Source organism: Mobula hypostoma, chromosome 5, assembly GCF_963921235.1.
Source record: "Mobula hypostoma chromosome 5, sMobHyp1.1, whole genome shotgun sequence".
Classification (NCBI taxonomy): domain Eukaryota; kingdom Metazoa; phylum Chordata; class Chondrichthyes; order Myliobatiformes; family Myliobatidae; genus Mobula; species Mobula hypostoma.
The window spans coordinates 27,790,615-27,816,735 of record NC_086101.1 but is presented as its reverse complement, the minus strand read 5'-3'; the positions used below and the strand labels follow the sequence as shown (position 1 = coordinate 27,816,735).

General features: G+C 43.1%; 1 protein-coding gene across 3 annotated transcripts in view; it reads left to right on the top strand.

Annotated features, from left to right (window-relative positions):
* The window catches only part of LOC134346712 (ral guanine nucleotide dissociation stimulator-like), a 133,935-nt gene extending 112,603 nt beyond the window's left edge, over positions 1-21,332 (top strand). For all 3 annotated transcript variants that reach the window (XM_063048269.1, XM_063048268.1, XM_063048270.1), the window contains exons 16-18: positions 1,298-1,540; positions 7,970-8,084; positions 16,996-21,332. In XM_063048269.1, coding sequence (XP_062904339.1) covers positions 1,298-1,540; positions 7,970-8,084; positions 16,996-17,165 — 528 coding nt within the window. In that variant the 3' untranslated portion in view covers positions 17,166-21,332. The remainder of the gene's footprint in view (positions 1-1,297; positions 1,541-7,969; positions 8,085-16,995) is intronic.
* Positions 21,333-26,121: the final 4,789 nt, after the last annotated feature.

Here is a 26,121-nt window from a genome sequence, read left to right as displayed (position 1 = left end):
GGGGAATTAATGGGCATATTGGTAATTGGTTTGTTACTGTCATGTACCAAGATACAATGAAGAGCTTTCGCTTACATGCCATCCAAGCAGAACATTCTTTACAAACGTAGAAAAAAGAAATTGAAGTTCAGAATTGAGTGTTACAGAGAAAGTGCAGTTAGATAAGTGTAAGAGCCACAACAACATAGATTGGGAGATCAAGAGTTCATCTTTAGCATTTGAGAGTCTTATAAGAGCAGAATAAATGCTGCAAATCATAAATAGAAGGGATTCTGCAGATGCCGGAGATCCTGGGCAACACACTCAAAGTGCAGGAGGAGCCAACCAACTTCCCCCAGGATCAATAAAGTATGACTATGACTATGACTATGAGCTCAGCAGGTCAGGCAACATCTATGGGACTGTCCTTGAACCTGGTGGTTCATGTTCTCAAGTTTTTGTATCTTTTGTCCAAAGGAAGTAGGGGAGAAGAGAGAATGAGCAGGGTGGCAGGGGTCCCTGATTATGTTGGCTGTTTCCCTGAGACATTGGGAAGTGTAGACAGAGTCACTGGAAGGGAAATGTGTGTGGGATGGACTGAGCTGGAAATTCATTCTCTTTGACATCACTGGATTGATGAGTGTGTGGGATTATTGGAGTCTGACTGAAGTTGGCTCTCCTTCAGCCGAGTAATAACTGGACTACACAGAATCTGGCCGTTGATCTTCCCTAGGACCTTTAAGAATGAAGATGACTATGTTCTGTGTCTTGTGTTCCTCCATCCTAGGTTATCCCAACCTCTCTCAGTTGTAGAAGACTTAGTATGTCCTGAAAGACTGTAGCAAGTTTCCACAGCTGCACTGTGGAGAGCATTCTGCCTGGTTGTATCAATGCCTGGTGTGGAGGCTCCAATGCACAGGATTAAAAGGGGCCTCACAGGTCTGTAAGCTCAGCCAACTCCACCTCCCTCTCCACCACTGAGGACATCTTCAAGCTGAGGTGCCTCAAGAAGATGATCACCTCCTTGAACATGCTGTCTTCTTGTTACTACCATCAGGGAGCAGGCACAGCAGCCTGAAGAGCCACACTCAGCATTTTAGGAACAACTTCTTCCCCTCTGCCATCAGATTTCTGAATGGTCAATGGACCCAACATTACTGTCTCACTATTCCTCTTTTCCACTATCAACTTACTTTTTTTATTGTAACTAATATTATTTTTTTTTGTCTTGCACTGTACTGCTGCCACAAAACAAATCTCACAATATACATGAGTGATAATAGATCTGATTCTGATCTTTCTCTCTCTCCTTTCACAGCAACCAAAGTTCCCCTCTGTCGCCTCCCTGGACTCAGCTGGGATCGAGCCCAGCCCCACCTGCTCCCCCTCCCTCTCGGCGCTCTCCCCCACCGCCAGCTTCATGAAGGGCCACCGCCGCTCGGCCTCCTGTGGGGCCACCTACACCTCTCCCTCGGTGGCTGTGGGCTCGCCGCAGTCTGACTGCCGCATCATCCGCGTGCGCCTGGACATCGCGACTGGAAACGTTTACAAGAGCATCCTGGTGAGTCCCTGTTGGGCAGGTTCCTCTTACATCCTGGCCTTTCTTTCCCCTCCCTCAGCCTCCTTGAGGGGGCGATGGTGAGTCACCACCTTCACCCACAGGGATCTGTAGTACTGCCCTCCATCGGGGCTGTTGGATCTGGCGATGATGTTACCCATAAGGCTCTTGGGAAGTTAAGAATCAGGCGTAAATCTTGTGGTCACAACCATTTTGTTATGTGTTCAGAACAAAGAAATAGCAATAATAACTCGACTGTAAGTAAGGAGAGAGTTGGAGAGAGTGCAAAGAAAGAACAAAGAAGGAAACCTTGTCTTGTGGCCACCTTTATACTAAACTCGACCTCAAACTGGACAGATAAGAAAATTATTTTGATAAGAACAGCCTATGATACAGTTTGATTTATGCTGGTGTGACACAGGCCTGCAGAAAACAAAACATAAAATATACAGAGCCTGCTGTATGTATACAGATTACTAATCAGCCTCTGGTCATTTACAGACAAACAGGTGGTTATTCAAACATATAAACTAAGCAAAAAGAAAATCAAACCACAAGAAAAGTGATACTTTAGAATCTAATCTAAGTGTACCCTTTAGGAGGGGATGCTACAGTACCTATAAAAAGTATTCAGCCAACCCCCTTGGTAGTTTTCACATTCTATGCTTTTACAACATTGAATCACAGTGGATTTAGTTGTTCTTTTTGACATTGATCAACAGAAAAAGGCTCTTTTGTGTCTAACTGAAAACAGATCCCGACAAAGTGATCTAAATTAATTGCAAATATAGAACACAAAATGATTGATTGCATAAGTAATAAGCCCCCCCTACTTTAATATGACACACCAAATCATCACTGGTGCAGCCAATTGGATTTAGAAGTCACTTAATTAGTTAAATGGAGATTTGTTTTTGGAGACCTGAGTACAGTCAAAGTGTTTCAATTGATTGTAGTAAAATTACATCTGTAGCTGTAAGGTCCAACTGCTGGTGAGTCAGTATCCTGGCAAAAACTACATCACGAAGGCAAACCAACATTCCAAGCAGCTCTGCAAAAAGAGTATTGAAAACACAAGTCAGGAGCCTGATACAAGAATATTTCCAAGTCACTGAATGTCCCTTGGAGTACAGTTAAGTCAGTCATCAAGAAATGGAAATAATATGGCTCAGGTATAGATCTGCCATCCTCAAAAACAAAGTGACCGTGCAAGAAGGGGACTAGTGAGGGAGGCCACCAAGAGACCTAGACAACTCTGGAGGAGTTACAAGCTTCAGTGGCTGAGATGGGAGAGACTGCACATACAACTGTTGCCCAAGTGCTTCATCAGTTGCAGCTTTATGGGAGAGTGGCAAAGAGAAAGCCACAATTGAGGATTTGTGGGTGGATTTGAAAAGGGATATAACCTCATGATCCCTATGCAATCTGATAGAGCTTGAGCAGTTTTGTAAATAAACATAGGGAAAAGTTGCACTCTCCAGATGTGCAAAGCTGATAGAGAAATGTCCATACAGACTCAAGGCTGTAAATGCCACCGAAGGTGCATCTACTAAATACTGACTTGAAGGGCATGAATAATTATGCAATCAATTATTTTGTGTTTTACATTTGTAATTAATTTAGATCACTTTGTAGAGATCTGTTTTCATTTTGACACCAAAGAGTCTTTTCCTGTTGATGAGTGCCAAAAAAGCCAAATTAAGTCCACTGTGATTCAATGTTGTAAAACAATAAAACATGAAAACTTCCAAGGGAGGGTGGGGTGGTGAATACTTTTTATAGGCACTGTAAGTCACCAATTTCCAGCAGAGGAGTCCATATCACTGCACTTCCCTGGATCCCATTGATCACCTGCCCCACTGCTCTTCCCTCAATGCCCTTGAGGGGGCGATGCTGAGTCACCACCTTTGCCCACCAAGGTCACAATTGCTGCTTTCCATTAGTCTCCTTGAGGAGATGATGGTGAGTCATGACCTTCATCTCCAAGGGTCCACATGTTGACTGGCTCCTGGTGAGCTAACATCCAATTGGGTCCGAGAGCAAGGAATGACCCGAGCTTTAGACTATTTAAGCGCTGGGCCAGATTAAAAAGGTTAGAGTGTCAGGGCCAGAAGTGAGGGATGGGTCGCTTGAGCTCACTGCTCCATGAGATTTACTCGCCTCTGCGCTGAACTGAGGCTGTGGTCTGCACTTAATAGGCCCCTGCATCAGCTTAAGTGGTGACTAGCTTCGTTATTGATTGCACAATTTGTTTTTTTTTCTGCACATTGGGGAGCTTGACGGTTTTTTTTCAATGGGTTCTATTGGGTTTCTTAGTTTTGCGGCTGCCTGTAAGGAGACGAATCTCAAGGTTGTATATAATATACATACTTTGATAATAAATGTACATTGAACTTTGAACTTTTAACCTTAACCAAGCAGTGGTAAGTGCCATGTAGTGGCGGGGAAAGGGGCTGGAGTTGGGAGACAGTAGCAGGAGAATGATAGTTCGGGGGAGGGAGAGAGAGAGAATGAGAGAACGAACCGAGAAAAACAGATGTAGGGGGAGGGTGAAGGCATTGAGATGTTTCCATCAATGGGAGAGTCTCAAGGGAGCATGGTGTTCATGCTTTGTTGGTGCTAGAATATCTGCGAGGGTTGGGAAGATTGGATTACTGGGGGATCTTAAAGAAAAAGTGGGTAATTTTTCAAAGATCAGCAAAACTGGCACAAAAGAAGAGAAGAGGGCTGTGGCAGATCAGCCATGTTTGTACTGATAGCAGGGCAGGCCTGAGAGGGTGAGTGGCCTACTCTTGCTCCTTATTCCTTGTGTTCAGCTCCATGCAACCTTTCCTGTCAGATTACCAATTCCCCCCACCCATCTCGTGATTCAGCTCCAATTTCATTGCCCCATTCCTGAATGACCTTGGATGTCCCACAAGCCAACCCCCAAGCTCTCGGAGCCAGTACACTCTCCATGCCCCAAAACAATCCTTGCCACCACCCTCATCCTGCCCCCAGCTACCTTGCCTCTGCTACTTGACAGAGGACATGTCTTTGTGTATATGTGTCGTGGAGACTTAGAGTTACAGCAACAGGCCCTTCGGCCCATCTATTCCATGCCGAACCATTAATCTGCCCTGTCCCATCAACCTACACCCGGACCATAGCCCTCCACTCCCTCCCATCCATGCACCTATCCAAATGTCTCTTAAATGTTGAAATTAACCCTGCATCTACCACTGGCAGCTCATTCCACACTCTCTCCACCCTCTGAGTGAAGATGTTCCCCCTCGTGTTACCCTTAAATATTTCCAATCTTCTACATTCTATGGAACAAAGCCCTAACTTCTTCAACCTTTCCTTATAAGTCAAGTCTCAGCAACACCCTTGCAAACTTTTTCCATACTTTTTTAATCTTGTTTACATCTTTCCTGTACATCAGTGACCAAGACTGGACACAGTACTCCAAATTAGGCCTCACCAACTTCTTATACAATTTCGACATAACATCCCAACTTCTGAACTCAATGCAGTAATTTATGATGGCCAACGTGCCCAAAACTCTCTTTACAATCCTATCTACCAGTGGCACCACTTTCAAGGAATTATGTATCTGTATTCTCAGATCCTTTTGTTCTACCACACTCCTCAGTACACTACTGTTCACCAAGTGAGATTTGTCCTGGTTGGTTGTCCCAAAGTGCAATACTTCACACTTGTCCGCATTAAGTTCCGTCTGCCATTTTTCAGCCCATTTCACCAGCTGGTCCAGATCCTGTTCCATGCTTCGATAGTCTTCTTCACTGTCTACCACACCCCAATTTTTGTGTCATCCACATATTTGTTGATGCTATTTATCACCTTATCATCCAGATGTAAATGACAAACAACAACAGACCAACTCCAATCCCTGTGGCATACCACAGTCACAGGCCTCCTGTCAGAGAGGCAACCATCTATAACCACCTTCTGACTTCTTCTGCAAAGCTAAAGTCTAATCCAAATTACTACCTCATCTTGAATACCAAGTGAATGAACCTTCTTGACCAAGCTCCCAGGCGGGACCCTATCAAAGGCCTTGCTAAAGTCCATGTAGACAACATCTACCGACTTGCCTTCATCAACTTTCCTGGTAACGTCCTCAAAAAAACTCTAAGATTCCTTAGACATGACCTACCATGCACAAAGCCGTGTTGACTATCCCTAATCAGTCCACGTCTATCCAAATACCTATATATCTGGTCTCATAGAATCCTCTAACCCTCTGGCACCTCACCCGGGGCTAAGGTTGTTTTAAATGTCCCTGCTAGGGTCTCTGCAGTTTCTGCAGTCGCCCCCCACAGGGCTTAAGGGAACAGTCTGTCAGGCCCTGGAGATTTACCCACCCTAATTTGCCTCAAGACAACAAACACCTCCTCCTCTTTAATCTATATAGGGCCCATGACCTCGCTGTTGCTTTGCCTCACATCTATAGACTCTATATCTGTCTCCTGGCTAAATGCACTATAGTCTCCCCCATCTCTTTCAGCTCCACACATAGATGACCACTCTGGTCTTCCAGAGGACCAGTTTTGACCCTTGCTATCTTTTTACTCTTAATATATCAGTACAGACTTGGGGATTCTTCTTCACCTTGTCTGCTAGAGCAATCTCATGTCTTCTTTTAGCCTTCCTTATTTCTTTCTTAAGTGTTACCTTGCATTTCTTATCAGCTTCAAGTACCTCATTTGTTCCTGTTTGGCTATACATGCTACGTATTTCCTTTTTCTTAACAAGGGCCTCAACGCTGTAGCTTTTGAAAACCAAGGGTTCATAAACCTGTTATTCTCTCCTTTTATTCTGACAGGAACATACAAACTCTGTACTCTAAAAGTTTCACTTTTGAAGGCCTCCCACTTACCAAGTACACCTTTGCCAGAGACCAACCTGTCCCAGTCCACACTTGCCAAATCCTTTCTGATACCATCAAAATTGGCCTTCCTCCAATTTAGATTCTCAATTTGAGGACCTGACCTACTCTTTTCCATAATTACCTTGAAACTAATGGCATTATGAACACTAGATGTAAAGTGACCCCTGCGCAAACTTCTGCCACCTGCCTTGTCTCATTCTCTAATAGGAGATCTAGTATCATACTCTCTGAAGTTGGGACCTCTATGTGTTAATTAAGGAAACTTTCCTGAACACATTTAAAAAAAGTCTTTCCCATCCAGTCATTTTACGGTACGGGAGTCCCAGGCAAAATGTGGAATGTTAAAATCATCTACTATTACAACCTTATGTTTCTTGCAACACTCTACAATTTCTCTACAAATTTGCTCCTCTAAATCTTGCTGACTGTTGGGTGGTCTATAATATAATCCCACTAATGCGGTCATACCTTTCTTAATCCTCAGTTCTACCTATAAAGCCTCGCTAGACGAGCTCTCCAGTCTGTGCTGTCTGAGTACGGCTGTGATGTTTTCGCTAACTAGTAATGCCACTCCTCCCACTCTGTCACATCTAAACCATGGAGCATTGAGCTGCCAATTTTGCTCCTCTTGCAACCAAGTCTCACTCATGGCTACAATGTCATAATTCCAAGTGTTGATCCATGCCCTAAGATCATCCACCTTTCCTACAATACTCCTTGCGTTGAAATATAAGCTGCTCAAAACATCAGTCACACCATGCTCGACCTTTCGATTCCTGACTCTGTGTGTAGGCTTCACGACATCTTTCTCTACATCTTCTCCACTATCTGTCCTGGTGCTCTGGATACCATCCGCCTGCAGCTCTTGTTTAAACACCACTCCCCACCCCCCCCACAGGCAGAAGTAGCAAATCTTCCAGTGGCCTCCATCGTCCACCACGTCTTGGGCCTACCCTAGATTGCCTCCTTCACTTCCACAGTGACAAACTTGTGGACCACTTCCTGTCTCACCCTGGCAATGTGAGCCACACAGGAAGTGGCAAACTTGGAGGGGAAAGAGCCTGGAGGATCCGCAGCTTAATCAGGAATGGTCAGGGATCTGGGAATTGTGCGGCGTCATGGTGCGGTGGGTCGATCCGCTGCCTCACAGTGCGTGGTTTGATCCCTGTATCTGGCGCTGTAACTGTGTGGAGTCTGCATATTGTCCCTTTGACCATGATGGCCTCCCACTGGGTGTTTCAGGTTCCTGATGTTCATTGGTTCAGTGGGTTATTTTAAAATTGCCACCCAGTGCAGGAAAATCTAGGAGATGGATGGAAGTAGTTTATGGAGAAATTAGTGGGAGATGATGGAACAAGTTGGCAAAGTTCTCATGGGTCAAAATGGTCCCCCATTTCATAAAGAAATATGGAAACCTCAGGAGTGTTGCATCCAGTTCTGGGATTAACAGAGTGAGGGACTGCTTTTGCTGGGATCATTCCTTCACAGCAACAGATCAGTCCATTGAATCACCACCTCCCCTCTTCCTCTTCCTGCAGGTATCCAGTCAGGACAAGACCCCTGTGGTAGTTGGAAAAGCTCTGGAGAAACACAACCAGGACTCGCATTCAGCGGGGACCTACGAGTTGGTGCAGATCTTATCAGAGGATAAAGGTGAGGAGGCTTGGTGGGGTTGGGAGCAGAGCAGAGTGGGTATGTGTGCAGAATGCCAGGAGGGTGGTTCTTACAGAGGAGGGAGTTCACCAGACTGATCCTTGGCTGGAGCTCCATGAAGAGTTTAAACTAATTTGCGAGGGGGATGGGACCCAGAGCGATAGAGCAGTGAAAGAAGTGCATGGAGTAAAGCCAGATTTAACATACAGAGAGGCTTTGAGGAAAGATAAGCAGAATAAATGGTGTAAAGACAGTAAGGTAGAAGGGCTGAAATGTGTGTACCTCAATGCAAGAAGCATCAGGAACAAAGGTGATGAACTGAGAGCTTGGATACACACATGGAATTATGATGTAGTGGCCATTACAGAGACGTGGCTGACACCAGGGCAGGAATGGATTCTCAGTATTCCTGGATTTCAGTGCTATAAAAGGGATAGAGAGGGCAGAAAAAGGGGAGGAGGGGTGGCATTACTGGTCAGGGATACTATTACAGCTACAGAAAGGGTGGGTAATGTAGCAGCATCCTCTTTTGAGTCAGTATGGGTGGAAGTCAGGAACAGGAAGGGAGCAGTTACTCTATTGGGGGTATAGGCCCCCTGGTAGCAGCAGAGATACAGAAGAGCAGATTGGGAGGCAGATTTTGAAAAGGTGCAAAAATAACAGGGTTGTTATCATGGGTGACTTTAACTTCCCTAATATTGATTGGCACCTGATTAGTTCCAAGGATTTAGATGGGGCAGAGTTTGTTAAGTGTGTCCAGGATGGATTCCTGTCACAGTATGTGGACAGGCCGACCAGAGGGAATGCCATACTAGATCTAGTACTAGGTAATGAACCGGGTCAGGTCACAGATCTCTCAGTGGATGAGCATCTGGGGGACAGTGACCACCGCTCCCTGGCCTTTAGCATTATCATGGAAATTATCAGAGAGGACAGGAAAATTTTTAATTGGGGAAAGGCAAATTATGAGGCTATAAGGCTAGAACTTGCGGGTGTGAATTGGGATGATGTTTTTGCAGGGAAATGTACTATGGACAAGTGGTCGATGTTTAGAGATCTCTTGCAGGATGTTAGGGATAAATTTGTCCCGGTGAGGAAGATAAAGAATGGTAGGGTGAAGGAACCATGGGTGACAAGTGAGGTGGAAAATCTAGTCAGGTGGAAGAAGGCAGCATACATGAGGTTTAGGAAGCAAGGATCAGCTGGGTCTACTGAGGAATATAGGGAAGCAAGAAAGGAGCTTAAGAAGGGGCTGAGAAGAGCAAGAAGGGGGCATGAGAAGGCCTTGGTGAGTAGGGTAAAGGAAAACCCCAAGGCATCCTTCAATTATGTGAAGAAAAAAAGGATGACAGGAGTGAAGGTAGGACCGATTAGAGATAAAGATGGGAAGATGTGCCTGGAGGCTGTGGAAGTGAGCGAGGTCCTCAATGAATACTTCTCTTCGGTATTCACCAATGAGAGGGAACTTGATGATGGTGAGGACAATATGAGTGAGGTTGATGTTCTGGAGCATGTTGATATTAAGGGAGAGGAGGTGTTGGAGTTGTTAAAATACATTAGGACAGATAAGTCCCCGGGGCCTGACAGAATATTCCCCAGGCTGCTCTATGAGGCGAGAGAAGAGATTGCTGAGCCTCTGGCTAGGATCTTTATGTCCTCGTTGTCCATGAGAATGGTACCGGAGGATTGGAGGGAGGCAAATGTTGTCCCCTTGTTCAAAAAAGGTAGTAAGGATAGTCCGGGTAATTATAGACCAGTGAGCCTTACATCTGTGGTGGGAAAGCTGTCGGAAAAGATTCTTAGAGATAGGATCTATAGGCATTTAGAGAATCATGGTCTGATCAGGGACAGTCAGCATGGCTTTGTGAAGGGCAGATCGTGTCTAACAAGCCTGATAGAGTTCTTTGAGGAGGTGACCAGGCATATAGATGAGGGTAGTGCAGTGGATGTGATCTATATGGATTTTAGTAAGGCATTTGACAAGGTTCCACATGGTAGGCTTATTCAGAAAGTTAGAAGGCATGGGATCCAGGGAAGTTTGGCCAGGTGTATTCAGAATTGGCTTGCCTGCAGAAGGCAGAGGGTAGTGGTGGAGGGAGTACATTCAGATTGTAGGATTGTGACTAGTGGTGTCCCACAAGGATCGGTTCTGGGACCTCTACTTTTCGTGATTTTTATTAACGACCTGGATGTAGGGGTAGAAGGGTGGTTTGGCAAGTTTGCAGATGACACAAAGGTTGGTGGTGTTGTAGATAGTGTAGAGGATTGTCAAAGATTGCAGAGAGACATTGACAGGGTGCAGAAGTGGGCTGAGAAGTGGCAGATGGAGTTCAACCTGGAGAAGTGTGAGGTGGTACACTTTGGAAGGACAAACTCCAAGACAGAGTACAAAGTAAATGACAGGATACTTTGTAGTATGGAGGAGCAGAGGGATCTCGGGGTACATACCCACAAATCCCTGAAAATTGTCTCACAGGTAGATAGGGTAGTTAAGAAAGCTTATGGGGTGTTAGCTTTCATAAGTTGAGGGATAGAGTTTAAGAGTCGCGATGTAATGGTGCAGCTCTATAAAACTCTGGTTAGGCCACACTTGGAGTACTGTGCCCAGTTCTGGTCACCTCACTATAGGAAGGATGTGGAAGCATTGGAAAGGGTACAGAGGAGATTTACCAGGATGCTGCCTGGTTTAGAAAGTATGCATTATGATCAGAGATTAAGGGAGCTAGGGCTTTACTCTTTGGAGAGAAGGAGGATGAGAGGAGACATGGTAGAGGTGTACAAGATAATAAGAGGAATAGATAGAGTGGATAGCCAGCGCCTCTTCCCCAGGGCACCACTGCTCAATACAAGAGGACATGGCTTTAAGGTAAGGGGTGGGAAGTTCAAGGGGGATATTAGAGGAAGGTTTTTTACTCGGAGAGTGGTTGGTGCGTGGAATGCACTGCCTGAGTCAGTGGTGGAGGCAGATACACTTGTGAAATTTAAGAGACTACTAGACCGGTATATGGAGGAATTTAAGGTGGGGGGTTATAGGGGAGACAGAGTTTGAGGGTCGGCACAACATCGTGGGCCGAAGGGCCTGTACTGTGCTGTACTATTCTATGTTCCATGTTCTATGTTTAATAACAGTTCAAAGATTATGAAAATGACTCAGAAAAGGTCCCCATAACATTAGAAAATTACGTTTAGAATCAGAAATCGAACAACAGATCTTCTCTAGATCAAGGCATAACATAACATCAGATAGCCATTGAGTGGGCGGGGTGGCCTCCTTCCACTTGAGCAAGGTTGCCCTCCTGGCCATAAGAGACATAGAGGCCAATACCCGCAAATTATGTGGCTTCAGTATTGTAGCACTATCCTCAACAATACCAAACATGCCAGTCATGGGATTGGGCTTAAAACTAACATTAAAAAGTACAGGAAAAGCTTGAAATACATCTTTCCAAAATTTTTCAAGGCTCGGACATGTCCAAAACATGTGAATTAGTGTGGCCACTCCATTAGTACATCTATCACAGTAGGGAGAAATATTTGCATAGAAACGAGAGAGCTTGTCTTTAGACATATGAACTCTATGTACCACTTCGAATTATAATAAAGAATGACCAGCACATAATGATGAAGAATTAATTTTAAAATAATCTTCCAGCTCTCTTAAGATATGAAAACCTGTAAATCATTTTCCCAGTCTCCTTTAATCTTATCTAAAGAAGCCTTTTTCAGTCCCAACAGCAGACGGTAAATGTAAGATATTGAACCGTTGTCAAAGGGTTTCAGATTAAAAATTGTATCTATTATATTCTTATCTGGACTTGTAGGAAATGTATGTAATTGAGATCTTAAAAAATTTCTAATCTGTAAGTGACAAAAAAGTGGGTATTGGAAAGATTAAATTTCATTGAAAGTTACACAAAAGAAGAGAGATTCCCTCCATCAAACAAATCCTGAAATCGTTTAATATCCAATCTGTCCCATATTTTAAAGAAATGGCAATTAGGGATGGTTTAAAAAAAACAATTAGAAAAGATGGGACTCGAGAAGGAGAATCTCAGTAAACCAAAATGTTTTCTAAACTGTAACCAATTCCTCAAAGTATGTTTGACCACCACATTGCCAGTTAGTTTATTTAAAGATAAAGGAAGTGAGGATCTAAGTAAAGAAATAATGGAAAATTTCATAACAGAGTTGATTTCCAAAGAGACCCATATAGGACAATTCTCATGGTTAATGTAATGTATCCAGAACGTAATAGTTCATATGTTAACTGCCCAATAATATAACCTAAAATCGAGTAAGGCAAAGCCACCATTCTCTTTGGTTTTTTGAAGTGAGCTTTATTTATTCGAGGTTTTTTATTCTTCCATATATTGGAAGAAAGAATTGAATCCAAAGAGTCAAAAAAAGATTTAGGAATAAAAACAGGCACAGCTTGAAAAAGGTATATAAGTTTAGGTAAGATATTCATTTTAATAGAATTAATTCGACAATCAGTGATAAAGAGAGAGGCAACCAATTAGAAAGTTTTTTTTAACATAATTCATTAAAGTTAAAAAATTTTCCTTAAATAAATCTTTATAATTCTTTATAATTGTTACTCCTAAATACATAAATTATTTTCTTAAAATTTTAAAAGGAAGGTTAATATCAGTTGGTATTAAATTGTTCAAAGGAAACAGTTCACTCTTATGTAAATTTAATTTATATCCCGAGAACTGACTAAAATTAGTCAGTAAACAGAACACAAATGGTAAAGAGGTTGTAACATTAGCTATAAAAAGCAATAAGTCATCAGCCTAAAGCGACAATTTAGGAATACCTCTCCTTAAAATACCAGGAATCACTTTAGACTCTCGAAAAGCAATTGCTAAGGGTTCTAGTACCAAATCAAAAAGCAGAGGGCTCAAAGGACAACCTTGTCTAGTCCCACACTGGAGTTCAAAGGGTTTAGAATTCTGAAGATTAGTAAGAACCTGAGCGGAGGGAAATAAATAAAGTAATCTCATCCAATAAATAAAATTAGGTCCAAAGTTAAATTTTTCTAAGGATGTAAAAAGATAATTCCATTCAACTCTGTCAAAGGCCTTCTCCGCATCCAAAGATATCACACATTCCGATATTTCCTTAGATGGAGAATGCATAACATTCAACAAATGCCGTATATTAAAATGGGAATATCGATTTTTAATAAATCTTGTCTGAACATCCAAAACTATGGAAGATATGATATCTTCAAGTCTGCGAGCCAACACTTTAGATAAAATTTTAGTATCAAAATTGAGTAAAGAAGAATTGAGTCTATATGAAGAACATTCAGTAGGATTCTTATTCTTTTTGAGAATAAGTGAAATGGAAGCTTCGTAAAAAGACTGCAGTAACCTTCCTACCTTAAAGGAATCTGTAAGGGTAGCACATAAATGTGATATAAGCGAGGAGGAAAAGCCTTATAAAACTCTCCAGAGAATCCATCGGGTCCTGGGGATTTCCCAGAATGCAATTCTCGAATAGCCATTTCCTCCTGGGAAATTGGTTGATCCAATTGCCTATGATCATCTATCAAAAGATTAGGAATATTTAATTGATCTAAAAATTATTCTTTCTTTTTAAATCTTTTTATTAATTTTCCAAAACTATAAACAGAATAACAATATTGATACAGAGAGATTGAAATAATCTTATTGTTGATAAGCACATACAAAAAAAGATTTCAAATAATACAAGTATAATAGACTTACAAACTTTTAATATAATTAATCATAGAGAAAAAAGAAATAAAAAGAAAAAAAACAAGACCCCCCCCAAAAAAAACAAAAAAAAACTGAATACTAAACCTAAAAAAAGAAGCAAATGGAATAAAACAAGGCTAGACCATTATCTTAAATCGAACACGTTCAGTAATGTTGTCAACTTCGCTCCTCTATTCATATATTTTAAGTTAATAAGAAAGATTCGGAAAGGTCAAATTACATCATATGAAAATGTTGAGATCTAAAAAATTATTCATTGCAATATTATCATTAATGGAGTCAGAACTATATAATTTGGAATAAAATTCCCTGAAGTGTCACTAATTTCAAAGTGGTCAGTTATCATGTCCCCATTAATTTTATGTATTTCTTTAATTTGCCACTTGGCTATAAATGGCTTCAAGTGATTAGCCAGTAGCTTACCAGTTTTATCTCTGTGAATATAAAATTGACTTCTACCTTTTAAAAGCTGGCTCTCAATTGAATACGTTAAAAGAAGATCATATTTAGTTTCGGTTTCAATAAGTCTCTTACATGTTTCAGGATCAGGTACCAAAGCATATTTATGGTCCAGTTGTTTAAACTGATTAGCTAGTTTGTTTCCTTCTTTGTTAGCTTTTTTAATGATGTTTGCAGTATAAGAAATAATTTGACCCCGGATATATGCTTTAAAATTATCCCAAATAATCAGACTAGATGTCTCTTCCAATGTATTTTCTTCAAAAAAAAGAGTAACTTGATTCTCCATAAATTTTAAAAGGTCCTCATCAGAGAACAGAGTTAAATTAAATCGTCAAAATCTACTCATAGGGATAGGACCTGGAAGATTGAAAGATAAATGTATAGAAGAGTGGTCAGAAAGAGCAATTTCTTTATATTTGATCGATCGAACCAATAGAATCATTTGAATATTTTATTAAAAAAAAAGTCAATCCTGGTATAAGAATGATGGATATGAGAGAAAAAAGAATACTCCCTGTCTGTTGGATGAAGAAAATGCCAAGCATCAACTATACCACATTTAGTTCGAAAGGCTTGGATAAACAAAGCTGATTTATTAATTGTGGCTGGTTTAACAGATGAGCGATCTAATACTGGATCTAACCAGCAGTTAAAATCTCCTCCCATCACAAGAGAGTAAGTAAACAATTCTGACAAAAACGAAAATTGACATTCAAAAAATCCTGGATCGTCTATGTTGGGGGCATATACATTAGCAAAAGCAATCAATTTACTGTCTAAACTCCCTGATACAATATCAAATCGACCATTAGGATCCGAAACAACTTTATGCTGAACAAAGGAAAGTGTATTATCTACAAAAATCAAAACTCCACGTGATTTTGCATTAAACAAAGAATGGAATTGCATATCTTTCCACCGAGTGAAAAAACATAAGCTATCACAGCTGCGTATATGCGTTTCCTTGTAAGAAAATAATGGGTGCTTTTAATTTTTTAATATAAGCAAACACTTTGTTCGATTTAATGGGGTGATTCAGCCCTTTCACATTCAAACTAAATAAGTTAATATTTCGAACCATTTTAAATACCAATCATCATGCAATTAAAAGATCTGGCCATAAGTTATTAAAACTAGAAAGCAAACCGTAGAGTAAGGTAGTCAAACAGACAATCATGTAATCAACCCAACACAGATCCCAGAGAGAAATAGGCCCTACTCCCTCCCCCACTCAAAACCAGAAGGCTGACCAATAGACAGTCAGCAAGCTAACAACTAAAAAGTCCCTCCCCAAAAAATCCTCTTGACAGAAACTCCAGTCCTTCAAGGTCAATTATATCCCTAGCAAGACACAACATAAAAAGAAAAATAACTCAGTATCGGAAAATATAAAAGGATCAGTTTAAACAAATTCAAAGAAAGCTGTATTAGAATAAAGCCTCAAAAAGGGATAAAATAAAGAAGTATCAAAAAAATAACAAAAGACAATATATGAACAGCCAAAACGTAAGCTTAATGAAACCTTATTTGAAATTCATATTAACAGAAGAAAAAACTTGATCAGATAAGAAATATAACAGTTTTAGACTTCAGCCTTCAGAAACTCTTTTGCGTTTTCAACCAACTTTATTCTTTTTTGCAATCAGATTTTAAAAACAATATTCAGACAGGCGGGAAAACAAAGAGATGGTTTAAGTCCTTTATTGTAAAGTTCCGACAAAACTTATTTATACTTCATACAATCAGCCAATCAGCCATAACTGATAGTGAGGGAGGAGGTGTAGGGGCAGGTGTAGCACTTGTTGCACTTGCAAGGATAAGTGCCAGGAGTGAGATCAGTGGGGAGGCATGAATGGACAAGGGAGTTGCGTAGGGAGCGATCCATGTGGAAAGCAGAAAGTGGGGGGAGTGGTGGGGGGAAGATATGCTTGGTGGTGGGATCCCGTTGGAGATAGTGGAAATCTTGGAGAATTATGTGCTGGATGTGGAGGCTGGAGAGGTGTTAGGTGAGGACAAGAGAAACCCTATCCATGGTAGGGTGGTGGGAAGATGGGGTGAGAGCAGATGTGCATGAAATGGAAGAGATGCGATTGAGGGCAGCGTTGATGGTGGAGGAAGGGAAGCCCCTTTCTGCAGTTTCTTGCGCTCACATGAAGAGCAGTTGCTATACCAGGCTGTGATGCGTCAAACAGGATGCTTTCTGTGGTGCACTGAAAAAACTCGTGAGGGTCAATGGGGATATGCTGAATTTCTTTAGCCGTTCAGGACGTAGAGGTGCTGGTGCACTTTATTGGCTGGAGTGTTCATGTGATTGGACCAGGGCAGGCCGTTGGTGATGGTTACGCCTCAGAATTTGAAGATCACTGTCATCTTCTCAGCAGCACAGAGCCGTGTGCCTCGCTCCACTTCCTAAGATCAATAAGAAAATGACAAAGCTGCCAGATGACATTAGTCCAGGTTGGTACTTGCCTTGCAGCACAGATGCAATGAGCCAAATGGCCTCTGTCCCATTAGTTTCACATCCCTATGAATGCTGTAAGAAAAGCTGATGAGAGTAATTGGGAAGAGGGTTGATACATTGAGATTTTGTACATCAGGAAAGTCACCAATGGCGAAAGAAGTCCAAATATTTGAATCCTTCCTGGATTTTCTGGCCAGATTTGTATCCTCTGTGATATCACGATTTCACTTCTTTCCCACAGAGTTCACCATCCCTCACAACGCCAACGTGTTCTACGCCATGACCTCGACCAGCAGCGAGTTTCTCCTCCGGAGGAAGGACCAGCCTTCTCCCAAGCACAGGGCAGAACACGGCTCGCCGTTCCCAAAAATCCGCTCCAAGGGCATGAAGATCGCCAAGGCCCTGTTCTAGAGGGCGGGCTTCCTGCGACGGACCAGTTCTGGCAAGCTTATTGGCATTCTGGTGGTGCCGGGCTGCAGTCGAAGCCGGGTGGTAGGAGCCAGCATAAAATCCACACTGCCCTTGGTGTTGGAGGCTCACTGGTGATGCTTTCCCTGGACAAGGATGGCTTCGGTATCTATTTGCCCTGAGATTTTTCCTCTTTCTCCCTTCCTGCCCTTGCCCAAGATCTGCAAAAGGGGGAGTGTGGGGTGAACTTTCCTGACTCCATTTCCGAGAAGCACCTATGAAGATAGTTCCTCAGAAATCAGACACCCATGGACCTGGCTGAGAATGACCAGCATTCTGCCCTCTGAGATGGCGATCATTTACCAGTGTGGCAGGCACTGAATGACCCGCGGAAGCAGGAAGTCCAAAGGCGTTGGCGGTCTGGGAGACAAGTTCAAAGAATTCAGACCAGTCTCTCCAGCAAAAGGACACTTTCCCCACTTGTTTTATTTCTGATCTGTGCAGGCAGCTCTGGTAGAAATCCTCTCCTGTGCTGGAATTCTGTGCACCAGGTGCATTTTCGTTATTCCATGCAGAATTACCTTGTGGGGGAAACTATCAGAGAAGTGTGGGGTGAGGGGTGGTAGCTATACAGGGTACAAAAGACCGATACATAAAGCCCTGTAGATGCTAGGGGGTGGAGCTAGAAACCGAAAATCCTGGAAATGGACATTGGTCTGAGCAGCATCTGTGAAGAGGGAACCAGAGGTAATTCTTCAGGTCAAGGAAAGAAACACTCAGAAGGTCAGGCAGCATCTGTAGAGAATGGAACAGAGTTGATGTTTCAGTGTAAAGACCATTCATCAGCCTTCCCAGTCAGAACTAACGAAGTGTCATGGAGCTGTTTCTGACTCCACAGACGCTGGCCGACCTGCTGAGTGTTTTCTGCACACCGTGGTTTTGGATATTCACTACAGTGGCATTGGTGCCTTGTTGATCAGCCTATGGGATTATTGCAAACCCAGTGGATAATTCCTACTGCCTCTGCACCCCCCCCCCAACCCCTGCACAAATGATTGTCAGCTCTCTACCACCTCTCTGCTAGAGCAGCTGTTGCTTCTGACCCGAGCCTTCTCGCATTAACCACCCCCTCCATCCCACTCCAGAATGTCATTCACAATTCCCAGCAAGATCTTGAAGGCAGCTGCTGGTGCTTAGAGAGATAGCAGATGGGTGGGTGGGGAGAGGCGTGGGTTGGTGTTGAGCTACGAATGGACGTGGAGGGATGATCTTGCAAAGCTGCTTTCCCCAGGGCCACAGTCTTCCGGCAGACCCTTGTTGGAACTGACCAGAGTCAATCACACTCCTTCTCCCAGCTCCCTGTGACACTCCATTGGCTTTGAAAACGAGAAGATCAGCAGGCTTGGTGGAACATGGACCTTCTCACATCAGAAGTGCCTTCCCATCCGTCTCTCTCTTGCCATTGCTTGACCCACCACTCAGAGAACTCTCTCCAGAACAAAGTGAATATCACTACGGGGGTTCATCCCATCGCAGACAACCAGAGTGTGAAGAAAGATCTTAGCCAGAAGATGCTGATTTTCACTACACACACTTGGAGTCCTATAAACAAAGTGTACCCTGATGACACTACATGTAAAAGGCACTGTCTGTGCCAACTGAGAATGTTTCAGCTTGTGATGCTTTGATGTTACTATTTATGCTCTGGATGTACAGTCCATCCCATAGGACGCGTTACGTTAGAAAGATGTGAACAACCGGTCTAAACTGTACTGTCAACTTTGTGCTCTGATCATTGTCTAAATTCTACGTGTTCCTGAATTTCTTGCAGACCCATCCAAAAAAAAAATAAATCCAAGCAGCAGAGGTTATAAAATGGGGAGAATAAGATGGCTCAGTGGTTTAGTCATTCAGAAGATTGTCTGTCCAAATCTCTGCTCTGCTAACAATTTCAAAGGAACTTGGAACTGGTGATTCAGTCCCAGCAACAGTCTACTTTTGGGGTTGGTCGACCAATATCGGAGAGAACTACCTCCAGGCTGTCCGTCAACTGTCACTCAGGCACTGCCCCACAGTTCCAGCGACCTGGCTTTGATCCGAGTCTGCACATTTCCCCTGTGACGCGTGGCATTCCCCCAGGTTCACCAGTTCCACCCCACATCCTGACGTTCAGATGAATGGGTTGCTGTAAAGTTGCCCCCAGTGTGAGAGACAGTGTGGACATGCTGGGCCGGGTGGCCTATATCTATACTATATGACTTCATGACTACCACATAATCTCCAGTAGGGTTAGTCTATGGTCGCAGAGATGATAAACCATCAATGACACCATCGAGTTGACAGGTTACTGAAGAATTTATAAGACCTACTCTTTGACTAAGCTTTTGTTTAAGCTCAATTTCACCCAATGTAGCTAAATGATAAATTTAGTTTGACCACACTGCTGTGAGATGTTTTAATAACTAAGACATGGTATAAATGTCATTCTGACTATGCTTTAACATTTTTCTCACTACATTGGTTTTGTAAGCTGAGGTGGTTTCTTCAAGTTGACTTGTTCTTAAAGAACTAGCGACGGGACTGAATGATTCAGATATAGAGTTTGACAGTCCCACAGGATTAAAATGCCTCTAAGATATACAAGACAGGTACAGTCTGATAAGTACTGGAACAGCAGAAAATGCCTTTGATTGTCTTCTTTTGAGCAGGAGAACTGTTCTAAGTATGGACACTCCCCAGATTCCAAGAATCATCCATATCCCAAAGTTTCTGTAAGTCAGAAACACCGTTGGCTGAGACTACAGAGGTAGCACTGGTGGGTTAATTATTTACAGATTAGTACAGGTCTTAGGTAATTGTAGATTTTAGTTGGATTAAGTTATTTTTTAGAGATTTGAACAACAGTCTCAAAACATGCCAGACAATTGGAATTGCTACACCTTGGAATACCAGAGTGGAGAATTTCAACCTGTACTTCAGTAATGTTTCCCCAATCCCGAACCACACCTCAGGAGCTCAAGAGCTTTATGCCCAATGAGATCCTGGTGGAGGAAATCCTTTGGTCCAGTATTCCGAGGTGGTCAGCAAGATCTCACAACATCAACTGGCTAATGACCAGACAAGTAAATATCTGGGCCACTGTGGAGGGGTCACTCTCCCCTGTAAACACTCCTTCCTCAAAATTGCTCTGTGGTCCCAGTTGAATGTTTCACCTGAGGTACTGTCCCACTTTCAATGTTCCCTAGGCACACGCAACATACACAGAACATAAAACTGTATAGAACAGGAACAGGCCTTTTGGCCCACAATGCCTGCACCGAGCATGATGCTAAATGAGAGGAAATCCCATCTGTATGTGCATCGTCTGTATCCCGCCATTCCCTACACATTCATGTATCTATCAGCCTCTTGAACACTACCATCTGCTATATCTGCTTCTACTACCATCCCTAACATCCACCACTCTCTGTGCAATAAACAAGTAACTTGCCCTGGAAATCCCTTCAAGCTATTCTCCTCTCATCTCAAATCCGTGTTCTCAAACATCAGACATTTCTATCCCGGGATCGAGTTTCTGACTCTCTACTCTTTCTATTCCTCTCATAATTTTGTAAACTTCTGTGCGATTGCCCCATCAGCTCCAGAGAAAACAATCAAAGTTTGTCAAACCTCTCCTTGTATCTCAAATTCAGGCGGTATCTTAGCTCCCTCTCCAAAGCCTCCACATCCTTTCTATAATGGGCTTGCCAGAATTGGAAACAATTCTCTGGATGTGGCATAACCAGGGTTTTCTCAAGCTGCAAAGCAACTTCCCAACTCTTGAACTCAGTGTCTCGACCATTAAAGACAAGTATTCCATATGCCTTCTTTAACATGCTAGCAACCTATACAACTAAATTCAGGGAGCTATGAACGTGGCCATCAAGATCCCCTGTACACACCGTCCCTCTAATGGGGTGACTAGAACCGCACAAAACTTGCACAGAACTGTAGTGAGGTGTCAGTGGGGAGTTCTGCGCCCTCTTATTTGCCCGAGAGGAACACTTTGATCTCCGACTCCCACCTCAGCTTACAAAGTGGCTTGTTTGTTTCAAATATTCAGGAGGAGCAATGGTCTTAAAATAAAGAACTGGCCTTTTCATATCCTGCATCTCTTTGGATCTTCTTGGCTCGTAAAACATTGATAATCCGGCAGCCCTTGGGTTTTGGCGGTGATGGACTGATGGAGTTTCTAGATTATTGGATGTTAATTAAAACTGGTTTAGGGTGCAGTGAAAAGTTTGTCTTGCATACTGTTCATAAAGTTTGAATATTACACAGGCATTGAGGAAGAACAAGGTAAAACAATAACTGAATGCAGAATAAAGTTTAATAGCTGCAGAGAAAGTGCAGATGGATAATATTTTGCAAGATCATAAGGAGGTAGCCTATGAGGTCAAAACTCCATCTTACTGTACTAGGAAGCTATCTAATATTGGTATTGCAGCAGGATGGAAGTTGTGCTTGAGTCTGGCGGTACCTACTTTCAGGCTTTTGTATCTTCTGCCTGATGGAAGACAAAGAAAAGAGAATGTTCAGCGTGTTCAAAAGAGAATGTTTAAAATCTTTGATTTTGCCGGCTACTTTACTGAGGCAGCAAAAAAGTCTATGGAGAGGAGACTGGTTTCTGTGACGTCCTGAGTTGTGTCTACGATTCTCTGAAGTTTCTTGCGATTGTGCGTAGAGCAGAGCTGCCTGATGTGGTTCTGTACAGGTGGCGTAGAAGTGAAACTGCGGGACTCAAAGCTCTGCTTTCCATTTCTGCTCTCAATCTTCTGCAGCTGGTGAAACTGCTTCCTCCCCCCCGCATTTCCCTTCCCCTAATGCATGCACATTTGCATCAATGGTAAGAGCAAAACTGAATCTACTACAATTTGGGGGCAGGTAGAGTCACTGCCTCACAAATGGGGGGGACCTGGGTTTGATCCCAACCTCTGGCACCGTGTGTGTGTGGAATTTGCATGTCCCCCATGTGGGTTTCTTTTAAGGTGCTCGAGTGTCCTCCCTATTCGTACAGACATGTGGGTTGGTGGGTTAATTGTCTGCTGTAATTACCCCTGGTGTGTGGGTGAGGGGTCGAATCTGGGGAGAATGAAATGGGATTGGCGTAAATGAGTGGTTGATGGTCAGCACAGCCTTGGTGGGCAGTGAGTCTATGACTCTATAATGTGGCCTGACAGTGCTAGACACTCTTGGGACGCAGGGTCTATGATTCTCATTGCTGTAAATATCTTTTACTTGTTGTGATGGGAATACCGCCTGTCTGCTTAAAATTGTGTTCTAATTCCCTTTGGGTTGTTCCACAGTCTCTTCCTGGAGGTTAACTGTTTCACCAACAGCAGCTGTAATGTTTTTTTCTGATGGTATCCATTGACAGCTGACGATGCTTTCTTATCCTTGTATCCTGTGTTTCACTGGCTGCTGGTTTCTAGTCCATCTGCCATTTTGGCCTTCACAGGCCAATAGGTGACTGAGCCATTAAGATGATGCTCATTGGTACATAATTTCCTCAGATGATGCATATCGGTTTATGGATGAAACATCATTCCCATTGGTGGTTCTCATTGGTTACTGTATGGTGTGAAAGAGCATTCAAATGATGCTTATTGGATACTGGATGCTAGATTGTTCTGTCAAATAGAGTGAGCGAGCATGCAGAGAGTGCAGCCCAGAAACAGGCCCTTTGGCCCTCCACATCATGCTAACCCTTTTGTCATTCTTCACTTCTCCTATTTGCCTTCATTAGGAACTGGAACTGGCTTATCATTGTCACGTGTATCGACGTATAGTGAAAAACTTGCCTCGTATACTGTTTATACAGGTCAAATCATCACACAGTTTACAAGGCCAAACAGTAGCAATCTAGAATAAAGTGCAACTGCTTCAGAGAAAGTCCAGTGCAGGTAGACAATAAGGTGCAAAATCGTAATGAGTTAGCTTGTGAGGTCAAGAGTCCATCTTGTTATATTAGGAAACTTTTGAATAGTATGATTACAGTGGGGTAGAAGCTGTCCTTAAGCCTGGTGATTGTACCTTCAGTCTGATAGGAGAGGAGAGAAGAACATCCAACTAGGGTGGGTCTTTGATTGTGTCTTTGGTGTGTAGACAGAGCCTGTAGAGGAGGGGCTGGTTTCCATGGTGTGCAGAGCAGTGCCCACAATTCTCTGTGGCTTACTGCACACTACAGTCCAAGTGCAACCCAATCAGACTTTTGTAAAGTTGCAACGTAACCGCTCAGCACTTACGGAGACCCAAGAAGTTGCAGATGTTGGAATCTGGAGCAACATACAACCTGCTGGAGGAATTCGGCGGGTCAGACAGCATCTGCAGGAGGAAATGATTTGTCGATGTTTATGCCCTGACTTATGAAGGTGAGAGAGCTCCGTGTCTCGGTCACTACTCTGTCTGTCTGTGGTTGCCACTTTCTTGGAACACTGACGGTCACTGACCTGGTCCAAACCCGAAACATCAACTGTCTATTTCTTTCCACAGATTCTGTCTGACCAGTTGAGTTCCTCTAACAGCCTGATTCCTTGCTCCAGAATCCAGTGTCCAAGGTCTATCAGTCTCTCCATTTTCACTGGCTGCTGGTTGCTTGGCTACCCTTGCACACGACAGTACAGTTCTGTGTGGATTGTCAGACCACGATGCTTGACCTATATAAGGCTATTCGATGATCAATCTAACCCTTCCCTCCTACACTACACATATTCCTTCATTTTTCCTACTTTCATGTGCCTATTTGATCGGCTGCCAGTTGCCAGGACAAAGTGCGAACATTGCTATCCAGTTGCCCAGTCATGGACCAGGAAAGTTAGGGCAAGAGGCAGCTCTGGTTATCCAATCAGCATTGCTTCCAGTAACAGTCACCTTGGCACGCCATGAAAGAAAAAACTCGCATTTGTACATAAAACAAACATTTTATTGAGAAATATTCCTTTGAAAATGCCACAGAATTCTTCAAACCACCATGTGCAAGGTATTCTTACAGCTGAGGCAATTAACACTTGACTTATTCTTTGCAATTCCACATGCAGACTATAGACTTTGCAACAGGTTAAGTGAAGACTCTTATTTGTTGCTATGGTCACAGTTCACCGCCATAGGTCACCGTAATCCACAGCCAGCGGCGATAACCATGTTCTCCGTGCTGTCTTATTCCATCAAGAGAGCAGGACAGACTCACCAAGGGGAACAGGGACAAGATGGAGGGGCAGAAGTGAAGGGAGAGAAGGGAGAGGTGGGCCTGACAGGGTTGGGGACTTTGGAGCTAGTTTGAGGGGCACAACTCACAAGGCAGAAGCTGCAGAGGTTTCCAGTTGGAAAACGGGTAAATGCTCACAAAATGCTGCTGGCATTTGATGCCTAACCTTAATTGCCCCTTTAGGAGGCTGAGGGGAGACTTTAGGGAGACTTATAGAATTCATGTGATTTTTGCCCATTAACAATCCTGTTATTTTGTTCCTGATGCTGGCTTTTTCCATTCCAGATCTGTTTCACTGGCTTTTCTCACAGGGTAGGAGAGTCTGAATTGGAGGGCGTGGCTTTAAGGTGAGCTAGGAAAGATTTAAAGGGAATCTGACGAGCAGGGTTATCACAAAGAAGGTGACGGGTAGGTGGAGTTGGCTGCCAGGTGGGTGGACTAGGCTGCTGAGGCCTCACTTGCCGTACTGGGAGCAATTTTGGGCCTCTTATCTTAGAAAGGATGTGCTGACACTGGGGAGTATTCACAGGAAGTTCACACAAATGCTTCTGAAATTGAGAAGCTTATCATATGAGGAGTGTTTAATGGCTCTGGGCCTGTACTCACTAAAATTCAGAAGAATGGAGGGGAAATGTCATTGAAACCTATTGAACGTCAAAAGGCCTTGACAGAGTAGATTTGGAGAGCATGTTTCCTATAGTGGGAGTATCCAAGGCCAGAGGACACAGCCTCAAAATAGTGGGACATCCATTTAGAATGGAGATGAGAAGGAATTTCTTTAGCCAGAGAGTGGTGAATCTGTGGTATTCGTTGCCACAGGCAGCTGTAGAGGCCAGATCAGTGGGTATATTTAAGGCAGAGGTTGATAGATTCTTGAATAGTCAGGGCATGAAGGGACACGAGGAGAAGGCAGGAGGCTGGGGCTGAGAGGGAAATTGTGGAACAGACTCAATGGGCCAAATGGCCTAATTCTGCTCCTTTACCTTATGGTCTTATTCGTGACACATAATAAATCTTCCCACTCCTACTCTAACATAATATTGGCTTGTTTAGGCAACTTGTTCAGCATGAACCAATTGGGGAAAACGGGCTGTTTCCATAAAGGGCCTGTGTAATTCTATACCCCATGACAGTTACAGAATCCCACTAATTTCTGGCAGGATGGGGCAAGTTCGAGGCAGAGAAGAAATTCCTGATGGCCAGGGAGTCCAGGACCAAATGAGGTGGATCTGGAATTAAAACACTGGCATCGGAAACAGAGTAATGGGATCGTCAAGGAAAATAAAAACATTTGGATTGCGGTTATCCATGGAAGAACATGGTACCACAGAAGCAAGGAGTCTGCAGAAGGAATTGGACAGGTTGTGAGAGTGAGTAAACAGTGGAAGACAGTGTAGGGAAGTGTGGAATTAGGCTCTTTAAGAGGAAGAGTAAAACCATAGACAATTTTCTAAATGGAGAGAGAATTCGGAATTCAGAGGTGCTGAGGGACCTGTTCAGGATTCCTACAAGGTTAACTTAAAGATTAAGTTAGTAGGAAGGAAGACAATGTGAAGGTAGCGTTCAGTTGGAGTGGACTAGGAAATAAAAGCAAGGATGTTCTGCTGAGGCATTATAAAGTGTTGGTCAGATTGAGAGCAATTTTGGTCCCTATATCTAAGGAAGAAAGTGCTGACCCTAGAGCTGATCCCAAGGAGGTTCATAAGAGTGATCTGG